Raw genomic sequence first — 18,369 nt, 5'->3', positions numbered from 1 at the left:
TTACTTTTTTCTGTCAATACTTTATTGCAGGTGTACATATACTTTTTTTTTTTTTAACAAAAAATTCCTTTCATAGAAAGGAGAAACTTTTACCATTAAAATAGAGTGATTATACCACAAGTATATTACAAATATATACAAATATTGGCAGCTAGTTTCTAACATCAGCTGATAAATGCTTACAAGTTACCCTCTACCAAACTAATGAAACCAAAATAATAAGACATTCTAAATCCAAAGACAAAAAACATCTATTACTAGCAGGAACTTTTTTTTTTTTTTATATGAATACAAAAACTTGCATAATAGATATTCACAGTGCTTGTAAGGTATTCACTGATTCACTCTCAGTCTGTACACATAAAAAAAAGTGTCCAGTCTCCCCTTCATATGCATTTGTAACTTACAGTACTGGGGGAACTGCGTAGACCACTGAATGAAGATTTGGAGCACTTGCCTTCCCCACCAGCCATGAACAAATACAGGGAACCCCCATGTACATACAAGGCAACAGAGACTTGTGCAAGAGCCAATTACACTGCTGTCAGGCAGTGGTATATTTTGTGAACCAGCAACACCAGGACTGCAGCATTTCACCAGTTCTAGTTAATGTTTGGTAGCTGTGAAAAGAAAATACCAAGCTGCTCATTCTTAATGGTTAATAAACACTTCAGAAAACTGGTCAGGCTGAGGCAGGTATGACTGTGATTGTCTTTGAGACAAGTGTGCATGTATGCGAGCACGTGGAACACATGCCTGTTTTGTGACACCCTTCCAAATAACGATACCTGCCGTATTTTAGAGCTGTCCCTCCAGCTCTGCAACAGGTGCAAGAGCAAAGCTGCTCCCTGCAGCACTGCCACCTTCCTCCTGGTTCTTGGAGGCGTACAATCTCCAACAGCTTACGGCCAAATAGGTCCCAAGTATCAGGGAAGGCTTAACTGGACTGTCCACAAGCAGCCAGATGCCCTTTCACCATTTAGGTCCATTTAGGAGAGCTTTTTTTTAGATACTGTAAATATGCTTCAGGTACTCTAAAGGTATTTTGGCTTTGCTTGGAAGGATGGAAAAAAGGCTACAGTGAACACACATATAATTGTTCATTAAGAGAAGAAAGAACAGCATGATCAAAGAGAGCACAGTCAATTAAGTTGTGGTTACAGTGAGTTGTGTCCATCATTCATTCATACATACGGCTAACAGTTTGGGCTAGATTTGTCTACGAGGATGTACGGCCACTGATGTCACTTCAGCAAATGCAGGTGCATCTGGTGGCCTGAAGTGGTCTCTTTACACCACATTGACTTGCATAGAAACAGTGAGCTTGCAGACTTCACGGATTTGCTATTTTGACAGAGTACAGGAATGCAATTCACTGGACAACTGCTAAGCCTGTCAAGGCAGCAGCATGAACCCTCCCTCGTTGTGGTTTGACTTCCTTCCTTTCCCAAAGCAGCCATCTTCATCTTCCGATTGATCAACACTGTACAACACATACTTCCCAAATCAGCACAACAGCATCATTCAGCTTCTAAAGTTTGCCATGAAAAGCAGTTAGTGTCCACCTGCTGTCCAAAGCAGGTTATGCATGATCTAAGTACAAGCTTCACAGATGTTGGGAATTGATGGGGAGGGGGTACTACCAGCGGGGGAAGGCAGGGAAGGAAATCAAAAAAACTATACATTTATTTGGATGTAACAGGGCAGCAGTGTGTTTTCCACACCAGACAAATCCCTTAATCAAACAGCATAATTACAGCTATTTTCCTGCCAGGAGCCAGCATGGCCAGCTCCACAGGACTCAAGACCACCCAAAGTACCCCTGGTTCCCCCCGTGCCTCCATCATCACATCACAGGCCCTACAGCATCGCTCACGCACACTTCCGTGACCTATGCAGGATGAAGTTGAACACAGCCACTGGGAGCTTTGTCTATCCAAAGCGACTTTCTCCAGTCCACATCTGCCCCCAGCAGAGTAAAAAATTCTAAGGAACAGTTCTATGAAAAATAAAGAAAAGAACAACATTAAAAGTATGATGCAACTTAAGGGGTGATCATGCCCGGACAAATTCTCCAGTCACACTCCTGTCTTCGAGAGCCAGTCATTTACTGCTCTTAAATTGTCCTCTGTATGCTCAGAAATGGCTATTTGTTTCATCCCTTCCCCCATCTCTCTCCCAAGGATATAGGGATTTATTTACCCATCTATACCATGGCAGTAGTAGTGACAGCTGACAGACAGTTCCAATTGTTGCATTAAAAAAAAATACAAACACACAGAACCTACATTGTATTTGGCTGGATGCTTACATCAAAACAAAACAAAACAAACAAAAAGCTCAAGGCAGAGCAAGTTTTGCTCCCAGTAAAGCAAACAGGCAACTTCTGTGCATTACAATCAGAAAAGGCTAGACTTTTCCATGCACAGACATCCAAATATGCTGAGAGTATATCCTGACCTGACAGCCGCTAGCAGTGCTGCAGCAGCACAAGCTCAAGACAATCAAACTACTTGTATAGTAGCATTAACATAAATGGACCACAAGAGAAAAGCAGGAAGCTAAACGGCCATGGACTTTGTAAATATCTTTCTGATAAATCAATTTTGGTCCAGTTTTGGGTTGTGTTTTTTTGGTCACTACTAATGGTGCAGCCCACTTCCATGTTCTGCTCAGCAGACCCTCCCAACGCCAACGTTAAGTGCTACACTCCAGCTGATTTGCCCTGTAGTCAGGTCTGCAGAAGCGATGCCACTTGCTGATTACGGAGTTGAGTAACAAAGCTGCTCAATCTCCTACAAGACCCAGTGACATCACACGTGTGAATGAGGTATATATTTCCATGCTGTGCTGTTTCCTGGTATGGAAGAGCTCCAATCTCATTACACCACGAACTCCTCTGGCAGCTGGTCCTCTCCCAGCAGATCCAAGGAGAGGCAGTTCATAGATCGCTTCCCGTAAAGGGCAGACTTGGTTTTGCAGTCCGCTGTGGAATAAACGCAGCCGTAGACAGACAGCTTATCCTCCAGGCTGCAGCCGAACGTGTAGCTGTGGGACGTGTCCGAGGACAGCGTGGCACTCAGTGGCGGGTGCCGGTGCTTGTACAGGCGGATGTCATCCAAACTCTGGCTGTGCTGGTCTGTGCAGCTCCTGCCTCTCGGCGATTTGACCTGCCAGTTCAGTAAAATGCACGTGAATAACAATGATGAGCTCAGGCACTGCCTAAGGATGCTGGCTATGCATGCTTCAAATTTTCCAAATTGTTCTTCCACTCCTTCAAACAGCCCCACCAGCCTTCTGAAGGATATCGGCTTAATGAAGAAGTTATGAAGTATTAAGAAATTACAAGTGTGTGCAGCCACCCTGCCTCACTGCACCAGATCCTAATCTCTATGTACCATGTCCTCTGCGTCCAGTACAAAGGACAAAACACTGGGCAGGTATTAATGACATCTGAACAACCTGACACTTGCACTGACTGCATGGTTCCGCTAACACATGCATTAAAGAATCACCCCAACTGCTTGAACACACCAAGATGAAGCTACTTAAAGTCTTTTAAAGTCTTGGGAGCTGAAAGGAAAGTTGGTAACAACCATGCAAATTAACGGGTTAGTGTCCAAAATTCACTAAGTGCAATATATACTTTTGTCTACATAACATTGCTCAGAAACGAAGTCAAGAGCAACAAAGCAGCAGTAATTCCCAGAGGAAGATGTCATGCTACACAAGCTGTAGTGATGTGTCCTCTTTGGAGGCATTACTGACCACACAAGACATTTCCAACTTCCCCACCTGTTTTTTCTTGCTCTCTGTCTTAACAATCAGCTTCTACATGCTGATTTTAATATTAAGCTGAGACATTTCTGTTAGCAACACAGAGAAGCACCTCCCAGTACTAAGTCTCTCACCTACACTGGATGGGAACTAGAAAACTACCCTGAGGAAATCCGTGTTGGCTCAGCTGTGCTCCCAGAAACAGGCATACATGTATACTGCATGGTCCATCCAGCACTAAGCAAACACAGTTGTGTACAAGTGCCATCAGGGTGAAGAGATGTCTCTTAATTGCTTAAGCAGTCCTGTGCTGATCAGAAACACTCTTATAAAACAGATGCCTCCCAATCAATTAACGGCCTAAGTGTGTGTTGGTGAAAGTATTAACATAAAACCAGTACTTTAAACCAGATACCTGCTCCTTGCCTTGCTGTCTTCAGTCACTCAACTCAAATTCAGAAATAAGTACATTATGATTTGTACTGCACAGCATTCAGCTTATGATATAAAAGCTTGGTTATTTTTTCCATCTCTCACAGCACTTAACAGAGTACTTTGCTGATAAGTGAAATCCTTATCACTTTTGACTGGGTCCAGTAAGAATCATGAGAAGTGAAAAGAAGTTTTAAAGTGATTTAAGTCCTTGTTCAGAAAAAAAATCTGGGAGTATAGGGCAAAAGGGTGAATAGATTTTTTAAATTCTTTTAGCAGATAAGGATAATGTGGATCAAGAAAGAAAACTAGAGGCAGAGGCTTTTTTTTTTTTTTACATAAAGAAACTAAACATTTCCATCCCTGTGGGTACAAGCTGAAAAAGATATTGTTTGGCCTTAAAAAGACAACTTCATAAACTTTTCCCAAAGTCCAACTTACGATATGACATATTTTACCATATATAGTTGTCTTTTCTCAAGGGTTGGATGAAAATAAAATGTTGACAACAAAGACTTCAGCATACACATAGTATAATCACACAAATGATAGCAATTAGAGCTTGAACATCTGGTTTTGCTCTGATGTGAGCTCCTTCTGGCTTCAGGAGCAGGAAGATGATCAAGCTTGCAACCCACATCCAAACTGTATGGATGGTCTTGGCTCTACATTGTGCTGAAAATTTGCAAGTGGTTTATTTTCCATTTCCTGTCTGGAAGCTTAAGGCAGATGATGGCTGGCTTGCAAGATTTCCACACTGGTCGCTCCAAACCTCTCTGTACTTTTCTGGACCCAAATGTTGCTCTCATCCTATTCCCAACAGCAGTCATTGGCCAACAGCTGTTTTCAGTTAGACCATTTCAATCAGTCAAATACAGACCTATCAAGTTCACCTGATTTACAGCTGTCTCCATTACACTAGACTTTGGTTCAACGCCCACACACAGACCTTCCTGCCAAGCACCACTCCTTACCTGATGAAGGGACTCCACACTTTGACCTCTCATTTTTATTAGCGTGACTTGCACCACAGACAGCGACTCCTGATTTACAGCTGCAAAGGAGGAGGAAATAAGAAGCGTTACAGGTTTTAGTTTTTATTGGCAGAAAGGGGAAGTTGTCCTCACAGGCTACACACAGACAGTGCTATCCTATAAATACAAGTATACATCACTAAGCACCCTCAATATTCTGAGAGTTTTGCTCACAAATACTCCTGTTTGTCCCTAAGAAGCAACATTTAAAAGCTCACAAGAAAACAGCTTTTCACCAACTTCTCCCGTATTTGCCCATCTTGATTTGCTACGAAGCCTGTTATGTCTTAAGGCCAGACAGCTCCTGCATGAACCCATTGTCTAGCATTCCCCATAGCATAAGCCACAGAACTTAAGCTATTAATTCCTGCAACTTGCCCATTAATCTGTGGTTGAACCCCTTGGCTGTCTTGTGGTATACAAGATTTTAAATTAAATCCTTCACTACAGAAGGTTTGCCTCAGTTATCTTTTTGTCGTTAACTGCATATAAACACAGTAACTTGCTAAACTGGGAAAGGGGAGACCTTAAGGAACAAAGGGGAAAGTAACACTGTACAATATAAGGTGCTGGCCTTTAAACTCTAGAGGAGCTGACTTCAAATACTGCTGCAGTATGTAGACAGTAAGTAGCACTTTGTTTGGAAGAAGACACAGCTTTCTTAGATCTCTCAGATTACATCTGATTGCCCAAACATCTTCCTGATGTTACAGCCTCAAGAAAAGCACTCAGCAGTAGCAGAAGCCATCTCACCTTGGCAGCTAGCAGCATCTAGAGGAAGAGATTCAACAGCTTCTTCCACAGTGGCCTCCTCTAACTCGTCTCTTCCTAAAGGCTCATCTACAGGCACCTCCTCTGGCTCATCTACTGCCAGCTCAAGATCTAGGAGGAAAAGAGTGGCAGGAGAAGGGTTAGCATTATATGCCTGCTCCGAGTTGCTTCATGTTTTCTTATTCTCCGTTCTCCTGTAGAAAGCAGAAGCAGGCTTAGAAGTTACTCTGCATCTCCAAATTCCTTACCATCATCCTGAGAGTCATCTTCAGCCCTCCCCTTACTGCCGCTGTCAATGCCAGAGCTACCATAGCTGATGGTTGAGCTGCAGGATTTCTCTTTCCTGTGCACTCGGTCGATGCCAAAGGGCTCATCCACCGACATCTCCACTGACACTCGGTGCCTCGAGTCAGCCTCAATGCCCGAGGTGTGAGAGCTGCCGTGGCTCCCTGTGGACTGGCGCGAGAGGCGGTTATCCCTCCGGCTGCCCACGCTGCTCCCGCTGCCGCGCGAGTTCTTGTCGCACGGGTCCAGGTCCATGTCCAGCGTGTCGCTGATATAGGACTCCCGGTAGCGCTTCTTCTCTGAGAAAGAACCAGGAGAGAAGGCAGGGGAAACTTTAAGCAAGACTGAAGGAAGGGTAACAAAACTGGTAAGTTCTGGGACAGGCACAACCTGATGGTGAAGAAAATTGCTGCAGCTACTGAACAAATAAATGAAAAGCAAGTTTTGTGTTCTGCTTATTCTACAGACAGTGGGATGCCCAGCAGGTTGCAACAGAACCACAGTCATACTTTACAGTAAAACCAGTATCTGCTGAATTAGGGCAGGCAGCTAGAGGCAGTTACAATTCAGAAATACTGCCTTCCAGAATGAAGGAAATGCAGCAAAGCAGGAATCGCGTACCTAACCTAAGTGTTCAGTCTTTAAAATAGAGTACATCGATCATTTCTCAAGAGAGTCACCAATGTATGGAGACAGCTAAGAATGGGATCTCCATGGCTGGCATTTATTAATGATTTCTCCCATGGCTTTTCTGTTACCCAAAAAAGAAGCATGCTGAAGGTGGACAAGAAATCCACAAGAAGCTAGGAGATACAAAACAATTTAGAAGAAATCTGTCCCACCCCGAAGTGGAAGCTAGAAAGCAGGGGGGGGAGGTGCACAGGGGCATTTCAAACATTTGTGTCTGGGCACCTGAATCACATCCCCAGGTATTACCACAATGTTGTAAGATGTTTATTTAAGCTCTGAATTGCAGGCAATAAAATGTTAGCAGAGATTTCCTGACAGTGTCTGGCAAGGAACAGGATTTCAAAATGCCAACAAAGACAGGGCAGCAGCTCTAGCACAAGTCCAAGGAAGCCTTGCTGTCTGCCATGCCTCTGCCTTTCTCAGAAGACAGAAATCTGTTCTTTGAAGAACAAAGCCAGGAGAAGCAAGTACTCACATGAGCTAGCCTCTAAGAAGGCCACTACCAAATAGGAAAAACAAATAGCAGCTAATCAGGTGCCAGGATATATGCCAAGCAAGAGAAGCAGTAGATCCCAATTTGACTCTGGAAATTTTTGGAAACATTTTTAATAGTGAACCTGTTTAGTTGCAATTTTTACAAACACTGCCATGTTGCTATCTGACCAACAACAGAGTAAAAACAGAGTCACCAAAAAGGGACTTCCAAGAATGCAAAGGGTTTGTGAAAGCAATCTGAGCCTTTTGCCCACATGCACTTGATTAGTGAGCCTTTGTAAAGGTTGCTGGCACATGGCACTAGTTGTTCCCACACAGCTCCATGCCACTTTTATATCCCCACTGAAGGAAAAGACAGAAATAACCAAGGTGGATGACACCAACGGCCACCTCTCCTCATACACTGATTCCACGTAACCATGCGCCACCACTTCAGAGATGGATGTGAACTCCTTAGAGTTGACAAGATGGACATGGAGCAGTTGGATCCCCCATCAGAAAGTACAAATTCGAGGAGTTCTGATCTGCTCTCAGGTGGGAGCTGCTGGTGCCAGAAACAAATATCAAAGCCTAACATACTGTATGTACTCTTCCCCTTACCAAAGCCACCTGCTCTTCTGCCACATACCTTCAGCCTCCTCCAGTTTTTGGATTTGCTTCAGCACTGGCTGGATATTCAGAAAGAGCCGGTGGCTGTTGCTGAGGAGCTGCAGCAAGTGCCGTGACCTGAAGGGGCAACCTGTGTAGTAAACCAGTTTCCGTGCAGAGGGCAAACCGTCTGGCTGGATCTCAAATTTTTTCCCCTGCATAAAGAGGAGAGATGCCAGTGAGTGAGCACGAACATGTCTTTGGCCACATGGCTAACTGAGGTAGCCGCAGTCTTGTGCGTGTGAGTTACAGGACTTGACATCGAAATTTGGGCAGGCCGACAGCTTCGCCAGGTCCCAGGTGGGCAGCTCGCTGCCAGATGGCATCCGTTCTGTCACACTCACCAGAAACGCCAGCTTCCCGATGTGCGACCAGGGAAAGTCGTAGAGGAGCTGACGAACGTGGTTCACCTCCTGCAACACATCAAACTCGGGGTGACACAGGAACTGGCAGGTACAGGGTGGAGTCAGTGATGTGCAAAGAATTTGCAAACAACCAAGAATGCAAGATATGCGGAGCCTGCTGCTCACAGGGGAGGCAGAGGAGTGCTGGTGGGGGGAGGACAGGGGAGCTAGGCAGAGTTAATGCTACACCAGAAGGCTTTCATGGCAGCCTGTTACCTGATAGATGTGCATTCCTCTAAGGGTCAGGCCCAGGATAACTGTTGGGCGATCCTCCTTCTTATCCTAAAAGGACAGAAGAGCCTGGAGTCAAAGGTTAATCTACAAAGACCACGCTCTTGTTCTGGCACCTACTGCAAGAGAGGTAGCAGGACTGCTCATCAGACAGATGCCATCAGCCCATTTGCTTTTTATTGTTTCTAACAAGCATCTCGTCTTGTTGATCCCTGAAGAATTCTGAGATCAGAAACACCTACAAATCCCCCTGTGCTGGAAGTCTCCAGCTTTTCACCAGCAGCACATGCCCCAAACAGCCCCAGAGAGGGAATCCTGCAGCTTAAGTGATCTGAGGGCACAGACCATTACTGTCCTCAGAGGCAATTTGTAACAGACTCACTACCACCACCATCTCTGCTGTTAGCGCAAACATTCACATCTCTCACTCTCCAGGTGACAGAGAGCCCAAAACAGAAGCGATGTCTGCCCCTTCCCCTTACCACAGCATGGCTGTTCTCACCCTGGGACGTGCTGGACCTCAGGTGTACGTTTGCCAGGAGAGAGCTAATCAGTGCCCAAAGTTACAGGACTTTTCTCCTAACCTTTTCATCTCAGTGTTGGGAACAGACAGTTTTATGTGCTTAAGGCTGAACTGGAAATTTGCCTTGTTTTTCCTCGTGCTGTACCTTCATACCACATAATCTCTCTCTAATTAGGAGATTCCTTTGCTTAAAGATTGAAAATCAAAAATCCCCGAACTGTCCAGCACTAGTGCACTCAATCTCTCTACTGGCATGGTGGAGTCAGAGGGGGACAACACAGACTTCTCTTACTAGGAGGAGCGGGAGGAAGAAAATCACTGGGTAAAAATTTCTGGAGTCACAGAGCTCAAACTTCACACCAAGATTTTCTCACCTGGCTTGTCAAGATGCAAGCCACACAATGTCACATCTACCTCAGCCTCTGCCCCTCTGTTAACACCCATATCCAGCAGAACTCCAGCTGAAAGTCACTAAGAAATGCTTTCTGCCTCCTAAAGTCAAAGAGCTTTAATAAATCAGTGCTGGTCTGGAGGAGGGATATGGTGCTCAGTGCTGCCTGTTGTCTTTCAGAGTCCCCAACCCCAGCAGCAGCCACAAGGAGGGAGTAAGACAGAAGTGACTGCTATTGACATCTCATGGCAGCCAGTGTACCAACACCTTCACCCAGCACCCCTGTGAGCTCGATCAGGAGCTTTGTGGCCCAGGAGTCATCTAGGAGGAGGATGCCTCACCACGAGATCCCTTGTGTCATGCAGCAGGAAGAAAAGCATGTTGTGGATACAACAACACAAAGGAGTTAATGCAGAAAATATGAGTTCAAGTCAGACTCAAATTTAGATATTAAGGGCAATCAGTTTCACAGCCCCAGTGCCTTCAGATACAAATTATACCATGTCTTGCCAGCTGGATTTCTTATGGCATTCAAGTGTAACCAACCCTCTTATGACTGCATCATTAACAGCATTAGCATCAAAACGGAGAGGACAGAAGGGCAGAACAGAGGTAGGGGGAGCAGCTAGTTTGTGAAGGACTGAAACTAACCCTAGATTGAAAACCAAAGTGGAATTTATCTCCTTTGGAAAATGCAAGGCTCTTCTCTGTGTTTCTGCAGTAACTAGAGCTGCCACGTTTGGTCAAAGGAAGCAGAAACTTTCCAGACTGAATTCTGACCCAGCACAAACAGACAAGATGTTTAATCATGAGTCTGACAAGGTAGAGCAGCTCCATTCGGAAAAGTTCATGCAATTCCTAATTGCTTGAGCAGGTTTCACTCGCCTAGGTGGAACACCAAACTTCTCTTCAGTCCTATTTCTAGACTACACTTTTAGCACATCATAGTGAAGCAAATCTGGTTAAAGCAGGCTTGGGTGGAAAGGCAAAGACTCAGGGACAAGCAACAATCAAGGAATCCAAAAAGCTGAAAACAATACAGCCAAAAAAAAAAAACAGCACTCCAACAGTGTTGAAGGGGGGTAAGAAAGGTGGGATGACTCGTGTCACCTTCAGTTATTATGTGGTGTCTGTGTGAAAGCTGACTGACCTCCTGTCACCATTTCAGTGGACTGCAACAAAGTGCAGCTTCTCAGTGATTTCCCTGGTGCGAGTACACTGGCAGGCAGGGACAAAGCAAAAATTAAGTTTTGCCATTCCTGTGGCCAGTTTGTTGGCCGAGGGACAAAATAATGTTCCAGCTACACTAGCAAATTGGAAGCAAATTTGTTTATGGGGACAGGTCTCACAGCCTGGATATTTTAGACTTGTTTGTCCTCTCCAAATCAGAGGCAACTGTTCTTCAACTACACAGAAAGTGAAAAACAAAACAGTGACCCAATTAAAAAGGAGAAAGATGTTTAAAATAAGCTCTTTGTTTAACCTTCTGCAGCCTGTAGAAGTGGACGGGAACATCTTCCAACAAGCAGGACTCCTTAATGAACTTCAGCACAGCTTCCTTTGCACTCAGGCCTTGCTGTTCTCGGTGCATCTCTGGGGCATGTTTCAAGATGTAGTCGCTCCCCCTCTTTGCAATTATCTAAACCACAAGGAAAACAAACAAGTCAGCAACTCTTCAGTAAAGCCCACGAGAGGCAGCTGTGATCAACAGCAAAGCCAAGACTGGAGGTGGAGGAGGTTCATGCATTCTCCCAAGAAGTTAGCCCAGGTTCACCTCTACCTCCCTGGAGGATAAGCATTTAAAGCAGCTCCGATGATACCGATGTCTCCCAACAGATCATAGATGGCAAAATCATAACAGAGACTGCAGAGCTCGTGTCAGCTCTTTTCATTCTCAAGCGCTGGAATTAGTTTCCCTAACTCCTGGCATCCCTAAATGCTTATGGGCAGATAACAAATACAGGTCTGCATGCCAACACAATCAGCAGCAACATCTCCCAGCACTGCAGAAACGCTAGAGGGTTGTGGGTTTTTTGGTGTGGTTTCTTTTTTTTTTTTGTGCGTTTTGCTTTGTTTTTACTTTAAAGACCAGAAACTACACATTAGGCTTACTTAGCATTTCCATAGTCAAAGGGGAGGGTAACACTATCTCAAGGTATTTTGTGTCTGTCTGGAGTGGTTGGCAGGCATGCAGCTTTGCTAAGTAGTAGAGAAACCTGCACTGGACCTTTTTTTACTCTTGCCCTGTGAGTACCCAGTTCCTGTGCTTGGCCACATGCTCTCTCCAGACAACACTACAGGGCAGCCCAGCCAGACTGGCCCCTTCCAGGCTGTGAGCAGCAGTGACACATAAGAGGAGTGTTGGCTGAATTCACTTCACAAAATCCCTTGCCATGCAGGGTGCTTAAAACTAGACCCCACCAGGTACCTGTGAACATCCTGTCAGAAGCAGCCTGTCCTGACCCAAAACAACCGGACCCTGTCACCCAAATCCCACTTCCATTTTAAATTCAGCCCCTTGTTTACTCTCTTTGGTAACACCTCTGCTCTCCTTGCATGCTGTGCTAGATAAACTGCCCTCCCGCGAGGAAGGCTGGGCTCAGGGAAGAACAACATCGATGCCATCAGCTGTGCAGCATCAGCAGAAAGAAGTACAGCTCCACAGTTCAAAGCTGGGTTGCTCACCCCGGGGCAACACCGCCTCTCCTCACTAGCAGGAGGCTTGGGGCAGCTCTTGGCCAAATGATCTCCAAAGGTGATCTCCAGCACGTGTTGCAGGAGGACATGTTGGAGGAGGAGTATCTCCCCCACAGCAGCCCAGGGGCAGGGAGAGAGGCGTCCCTGTGACTGCCAGGTTTTGCTCTTTGTAGTGATAAATCACCCACATACTTGCTTGGGGCTGTGGCTCAACGCAGGTGAGCCAGGCTTTGCCTTGGCCTTTGCAATGTTTGCCAGATGAGCAATGGTCTACGATAAGACTTAACTGCCCCATAAACTGCACACACCAGACTCAGTTTTTCCAGCCCTTTGTTAGCTACCTTGTGCCAGGTGCCCTGTAGCAAGGAAGGGCACCCGATGAAGACCTGCTGGTGGAGAAAGGAGCGCTTCTGCACTGCACGGCAGGCAGGCTGCGACTTGTGCCTGCAGACTCCACCAGCCTTGACTCCCTGATGCAACCCCCGCCACTGTTCTGAACATTATCCCCAAAGCAGGTGACAGAGCACAGTCAGGCTGCAGAGGAGGCCATGTCCACATTCTGGGAAACATCCTTCCCCAGCAGGTATCAGCAACGGAGGCATCCATAACATAGCTAGCTTCTTTTCCTATTGTTCTGGATGCTGATGTGCTTAAAACAGTTTTCTTGACCATTTCACAAGAGAACTCCCTGCAGGTAACCAGCTCTGACAGACTTTTTTTGTTTCAAACTCTTTTTTCTCAGCTAATTTGCCTTCATTCAACAATAAAAGTAACTCTTGGCGTTCCAAGCCATTTGTAGGTCTTGGAGGGCACGAGTTAATGTACACGTGCTTACAAATAAGCATGTAAAACCATTTTTAGGCCATTCCCTTTTCCCTTACTACGGTTCAGCCTCAAATGAATGACAAAGCAGGAACCAGAGGCGCTGCACAGCAGTTACTACTCCTTGGGGTCCAGGTCTCTTCATCCCAGAGGTAAGCACTGCAGAGCTAGGACCAAAGAGCAATATACTTGGCATTGCAGCCCAGAGGTTTTCCGTAGAGCTTAGCTTGTGCAGATCTTTCAGATCTTTGCAGATCAGCAGGAGCTGGGGAAGTTGTGTGGCTGTAGCTAGGTACCAGCTTGACATAGTTCCTGCTGCATGCAGGTTGTTGACAGAAAGATCCTCTCAAACTTACCCATTGCGGGAAATATGCCTGAGGTTCAAAATATTTCCCAGTGTGGACCTCCTCCCTGTAGTTGCCCAAGTCTGCCTGCAAGCTGTAGGCAGCCAGCAGGAAGTAGATTTCTTCTTTGTGGTTGCACCGAGACATGAGCACTTGCTCTTTGAGATGACAGTAGTAAAGCTGCCTCGCCACCTTGTCACTGCAAGACACAAGGGCAGATTTGTGTGAGGAAGAGAAGAAAGGTCAGGATAATACAGGGACTCTCAAACGCATCTGCCTTGTGAGAGGAAGGCTTGAACTGGCATCCCTGATGTTTGCCCATGCCACCATGACACAGTTAAGTGCCTGTGGGAAACCCCAAGCCAAGATCAAGGTCTTTGCACACAAAGCATTGTACAAACATGGGAAACAATAGTCTCTATCTTGGGGAGCACGAGATCTAAGAAGTTAGGGCAGAGGGTAGATGAAAGAAAACTCGTATCACACCTGTTTTGGAGACTGACTACATCAAGCGCTTCTGTGTTTCTGGAAAGCCTGTAGCAGGCAGGAGAACCAACTCCCTTGAATCTCAGTCCTGCTTCTTGCACACCTGTCCTCCTTTCCCCTCTAAACCTGGCACTGCTTTTTCATTTCACCTTGCCTTAGGCTTAAGGTGCTTTTCAACTGCTAATTCCCTGCAAGGTAGATCAAAAGATGCAGGAGCCCTGGGCTTGTTTTAGTGTTCTTCCTCAATCTGCTAACCAGGCACAGTCTGATAAGGCATTTGTATCCCTGATAACGTGTACACACACCCTCACAAGAGCTCAAGGGAAGCAGGCTGCTGACATGTACGTACAGACAAAGTGCTGGACACTACAGTCTGCTCATAAAAACATGCACATAGATTGAAAGGGCCCTGTAACTACCTCTACACAGCTCCACAAACCTGTCCAATTAAATTACTAGTGCAAGAGAAATTTGCATGTGATGCTAGAGGATATGTGCATAGGGGGTGGAAGAATGCTGTGCAATCTTTGTACCTAAAAGCAAAATTAAACAAAAAACACTGAACAGCCAAACAGACTCCAGAAGACTTGCCTGCATTCAAAAAGAGAGACTATGGAGGACAGGGTGGGGGGAGGAAAAAGAGGGGAGAAAAAAAAAAAGCTTTGTTCAAGAGGAGAACAAATGCCAAAAAATTAAGTAAAGATTTTAATCTACTTGAATTATCCCAGCTCTTGGCTTGCCCTGGGGTCACAGCCACGCCAGCAGTGCTGATGCAAATTAATCCTGTCAGTTGTTCATTTTCAACTACCTCATCCTTTGTTCTGTACCATGCAGCCAGTGCGGCTGTGTTTTGAGTGCAGCCCATATTCCACGTGAATGGATCACACTCAAATGCAAAACTCTTTAACTTATGAAGTCATTTCTTTTGTCCGTTTACAAAAGTCCATTTCCAGGAGCAGACTGCACAGAGCACTGTGCAGATACAAAAACCTGAACCAGAACTGCTAGCGTGTGCTGTGGAGTATAAATACCTATTTTTTGTATATTCATCTGATGCTTTTCACACGACCAAAAGATGCAAACAAAGGCTGTTAACCATATTTCAGTACTGCTGTAATTCAACCTGCTCTCTAAACACAGATGGGAAAGCAGTTACCATCCTCCCAGGGACCTAGGGATAAGGAATGTGATACAGGGGGAAAACATGCACTGTTCATTGTGGATATCTGGGTAGTTCTTACAAAAACAAAAACAAAAATGCAAGCTGAATTTTTAAGGAAGTGTTAATAAGGAAACAGAAAACAGTACCACAGAAGTGAACTTACCTTATTACCCTTCCATTTTCTACGTAGTATTGTACTCTAAAGAATGCAACAAAAGGAGGGCTGAATTTCTCTGTTCCCTAGAGCAGAGACAGAAGATTTGTTAAATAACATTCAGCATTCAAAATTCCTCTTGTAACATCCTCTTCTCTCAAGCTTGCCCCCCATACTGCTTTTAGTTTGCTAATCTAAGCTCTTCATCAGTTTTGGGGAGGATCTGACTACCACCAAGGCTCACATCAATGAGGCATCATAAAACATTAAAACAGGCTGAAAGGCAAAACATCCCAGGGAGAGCTGAAGAGTCTGGATGGGTGGATAAGCCGGGTATAAAAGAGCCCCAGAACAGCCTGGGGATGCCCAGCCTGGCTCAAGTTACCCAGCTCAGCACCTGGCAGCACCCTGGACACACTAGTGCTGAACACTGCAAGTTTAACATGGCCTTCCCCAGCGTGCCAGGCAGGCAGGCACCAGGCAAATACCGCTGCAGCCCCCCCAGCACACACCCAGAGTTAACCACACACCCCAGCTCTGTACCACATCCCACAGCGGGGACGCAGGGTGCTGCAGGAGCTGCTCAGCCAGCCCGTGCTGCCTGCGGCCGGGGCGCCCCAGCCTGATATTAACTCCTCGCCTTTTGTCTGGCAGGGCTCCTGTCTAGCTGTTCACAGCTTCCTGCAGTCGGGGAGCAAAGGGAGACACTGCTGTCTGCTTTGAGTTGTCTGTTAGAGGAGAGCCAGCAGGAGTTCTCTTGTTTTAAGGACAGCCTTCCCTTCACTTACAGGCTTGCTTGAACAGGAGGAGAGGGGGAAGAAGGAACATCTGATCTTATTAGCTTGTTCTCTCATCTTTTCTTCTTTGGCTCTCACTTCTAATGTTTGTGCAGGTAACTGCTCACAGAGACAGTCCCAAGGCTTTGCTGCCCAGACCCATCTCCCTGTGCATGGCCTGTCTGACACCGACAGCAACTTCTTGATCATCAAGCAAATACTTACTTTTTTTCCCCCTGGATCTTGTCCACAGTCACCCCATTTTAATCAACAGAATGAGACTTTCCACCTGAAGCCTCTTCACAGGAATTTAATTCCTGTCTCCTAACCCAGTCCAGTAGTTTAACCCATTTTAGGCTTCAGTACTGTCAATGGCAACTCATTTAGCCTTTGGGGATTCACCTCACATGAGAGACTCAACATTTATCCAGACTTCAGAAGTGTTTCAAGAATCCTGCCTGGTAGCAGCCACAAAGTGCACCCCACACTGACGTGGCCAGAAGCACCTGCCTTGGAAAACCCTCACTGGCAGGAGGGACAGCTCTCCATATGGCTTGGGGTTGCCTCTGAAGTAACCCTCACTTATTTGGGAGAAGCACTATCAGGTAAGGAATCCTCAAATCTTACTAGGAACCTGCAAAGCTCTGTACATAGCAGAAACAGCAAGCATGCCTACTCTGCAAAAGAAAACCCTTGAGGAAAGTGGAAAAAATTATAATGCACCAATTAAGATATCAGGGCGTAGTTGTACATTACACTTTATTCTAGACTGCAGCTCCTTCAGTAATAACAAACAGGCATTATCATGTCTCTAAATGACCAGTGCTAGACAATTACACAGGCTCGTCTTTATTTCACGCAGTTTTTCTCCTCTCCCTTGACAAGGCTGGCTAGCCTCAAAGAACTAAGGCTCTTCTCAAACCAATCTTTCCTCTTTTTCCACTGTCCTCTCATGTATATTCTGAAAGTCATGGCTCCAGCCCTCTCCCTCACTTCAGGTGGGGTGGGGTTCAAGCCACACAAGGTCATTCTAGGTTTTTCTGCTTACGTATAACAGTAAAGTCTTTAGACTTCTCCCAGGATAGCCTATCTTCAAAAGGAAGCAAGCAATTAAGCAGCAACCATGTCGTTACTATTGCTGAGGTAAAGTTGTATGGAGGTTTGGTTTATCTGTTTTAATTAATTGCATGAACCGTGCACGAGTCACAGCATCTTGCTGCTGAACAGCACTCTGCAGACCACCTTCCAGAAATGCTTTACGGACCTTAGTCTAAGAGTTTTCATTTCAGCGAGTAGCCCAACACCAAAGCCACAGTCTCTGAAATTAAACACCTCTCTTACTTTGTTGGTCTCTTTCTTCCATTCCTTTGAGAAGTATTTGCTAAGCTTCTGCTCCAGGTCAATGAAAACATACTCATTATCTGGAAGACAACAGAGAAAAGCATTTTATGTTAAAGTAGAAGTTCTTATTCACAAAGTACTTAGATGACTACCGTAACTGTTTCCAACCACTGCCCAGTAACACAAAATCTGACCAGGGAGCAAACAGAGCAGGGAAAAGAGAGGGCACTGGAATTCTCAGTACATGTGCTGCTCCAGACAGTATGGAAAAAAGCTTGGCTATGCCTTAAATCTAGGGATACTGAGCTGAAATTTCACAAACACCGTAAGCAAAAATGCAGAATCCTTGCTTTATGGAGCAGAGACATTTACGGAAAATAAATATAATCTTACCAAGCTAATCATGCTGTCGATTTAGTGGACTTTTTATTATTATTAGTGGCTAGGGCCCAGTATTTGACAGGTTTTATCCTTTGCATATGAATGGGATCCTCTGAAAGGAGGAGGAGGAGGAGGAAAAGGAGGATCAAACCCAAATGCTCACTTTAGAAATTGTGGTGTCTCCTGCTCACACCCAATTTCTTTCACAGAGCAAAAAGATGAATGAAAGGAAGGAAAACCTGGCCTATGTCACAGGACCAAAACTTGCTCTCCACCTGGGTGAGAGGGAGGGAGAGCAAGGGACAGTCTGAGCAGTCCATCATCTTGAAAGAGCTTTGTGCTGCTTTCAAAGCCAACACTTTGTAAGGCTGCTTACCAATTATCAAATCCCAATTTTTCCTTAGCCTTCTTGAGTCTCTTATAGAAAGACCCAATGAGCATTTCAGCAGCAATGCCAGCTGAGCACATTCACCTGACTAGTCAATCCACTCTTCAGTCTTGCTCAGAAAAGTGTTTTGACAAGTG

General features: G+C 45.4%; 1 protein-coding gene across 1 annotated transcript in view; it reads right to left on the bottom strand.

Annotated features, from left to right (window-relative positions):
• FRMD1 (FERM domain containing 1) overlaps positions 1–18,369 on the bottom strand; it is a 38,141-nt gene continuing 19,772 nt past the window's right edge. The window contains exons 4-14 of the mRNA XM_027454234.3: positions 17,464–17,543; positions 15,356–15,432; positions 13,557–13,743; positions 11,165–11,320; positions 8,753–8,818; positions 8,477–8,545; positions 8,113–8,287; positions 6,263–6,598; positions 5,997–6,125; positions 5,184–5,263; positions 1–3,170 (exon numbers count right to left, since the gene is read on the bottom strand). Of these exons, the coding sequence (XP_027310035.2) occupies positions 2,883–3,170; positions 5,184–5,263; positions 5,997–6,125; positions 6,263–6,598; positions 8,113–8,287; positions 8,477–8,545; positions 8,753–8,818; positions 11,165–11,320; positions 13,557–13,743; positions 15,356–15,432; positions 17,464–17,543 (1,643 nt within the window). The 3' untranslated portion in view covers positions 1–2,882. The remainder of the gene's footprint in view (positions 3,171–5,183; positions 5,264–5,996; positions 6,126–6,262; positions 6,599–8,112; positions 8,288–8,476; positions 8,546–8,752; positions 8,819–11,164; positions 11,321–13,556; positions 13,744–15,355; positions 15,433–17,463; positions 17,544–18,369) is intronic.

The sequence above is a fragment of the Anas platyrhynchos genome, chromosome 3 (genome assembly GCF_047663525.1).
Source record: "Anas platyrhynchos isolate ZD024472 breed Pekin duck chromosome 3, IASCAAS_PekinDuck_T2T, whole genome shotgun sequence".
Lineage (NCBI taxonomy): Eukaryota > Metazoa > Chordata > Aves > Anseriformes > Anatidae > Anas > Anas platyrhynchos.
The sequence above is the reverse complement of the archived record's forward strand: the minus strand, read 5'-3'. Positions and strand labels throughout refer to the sequence as shown.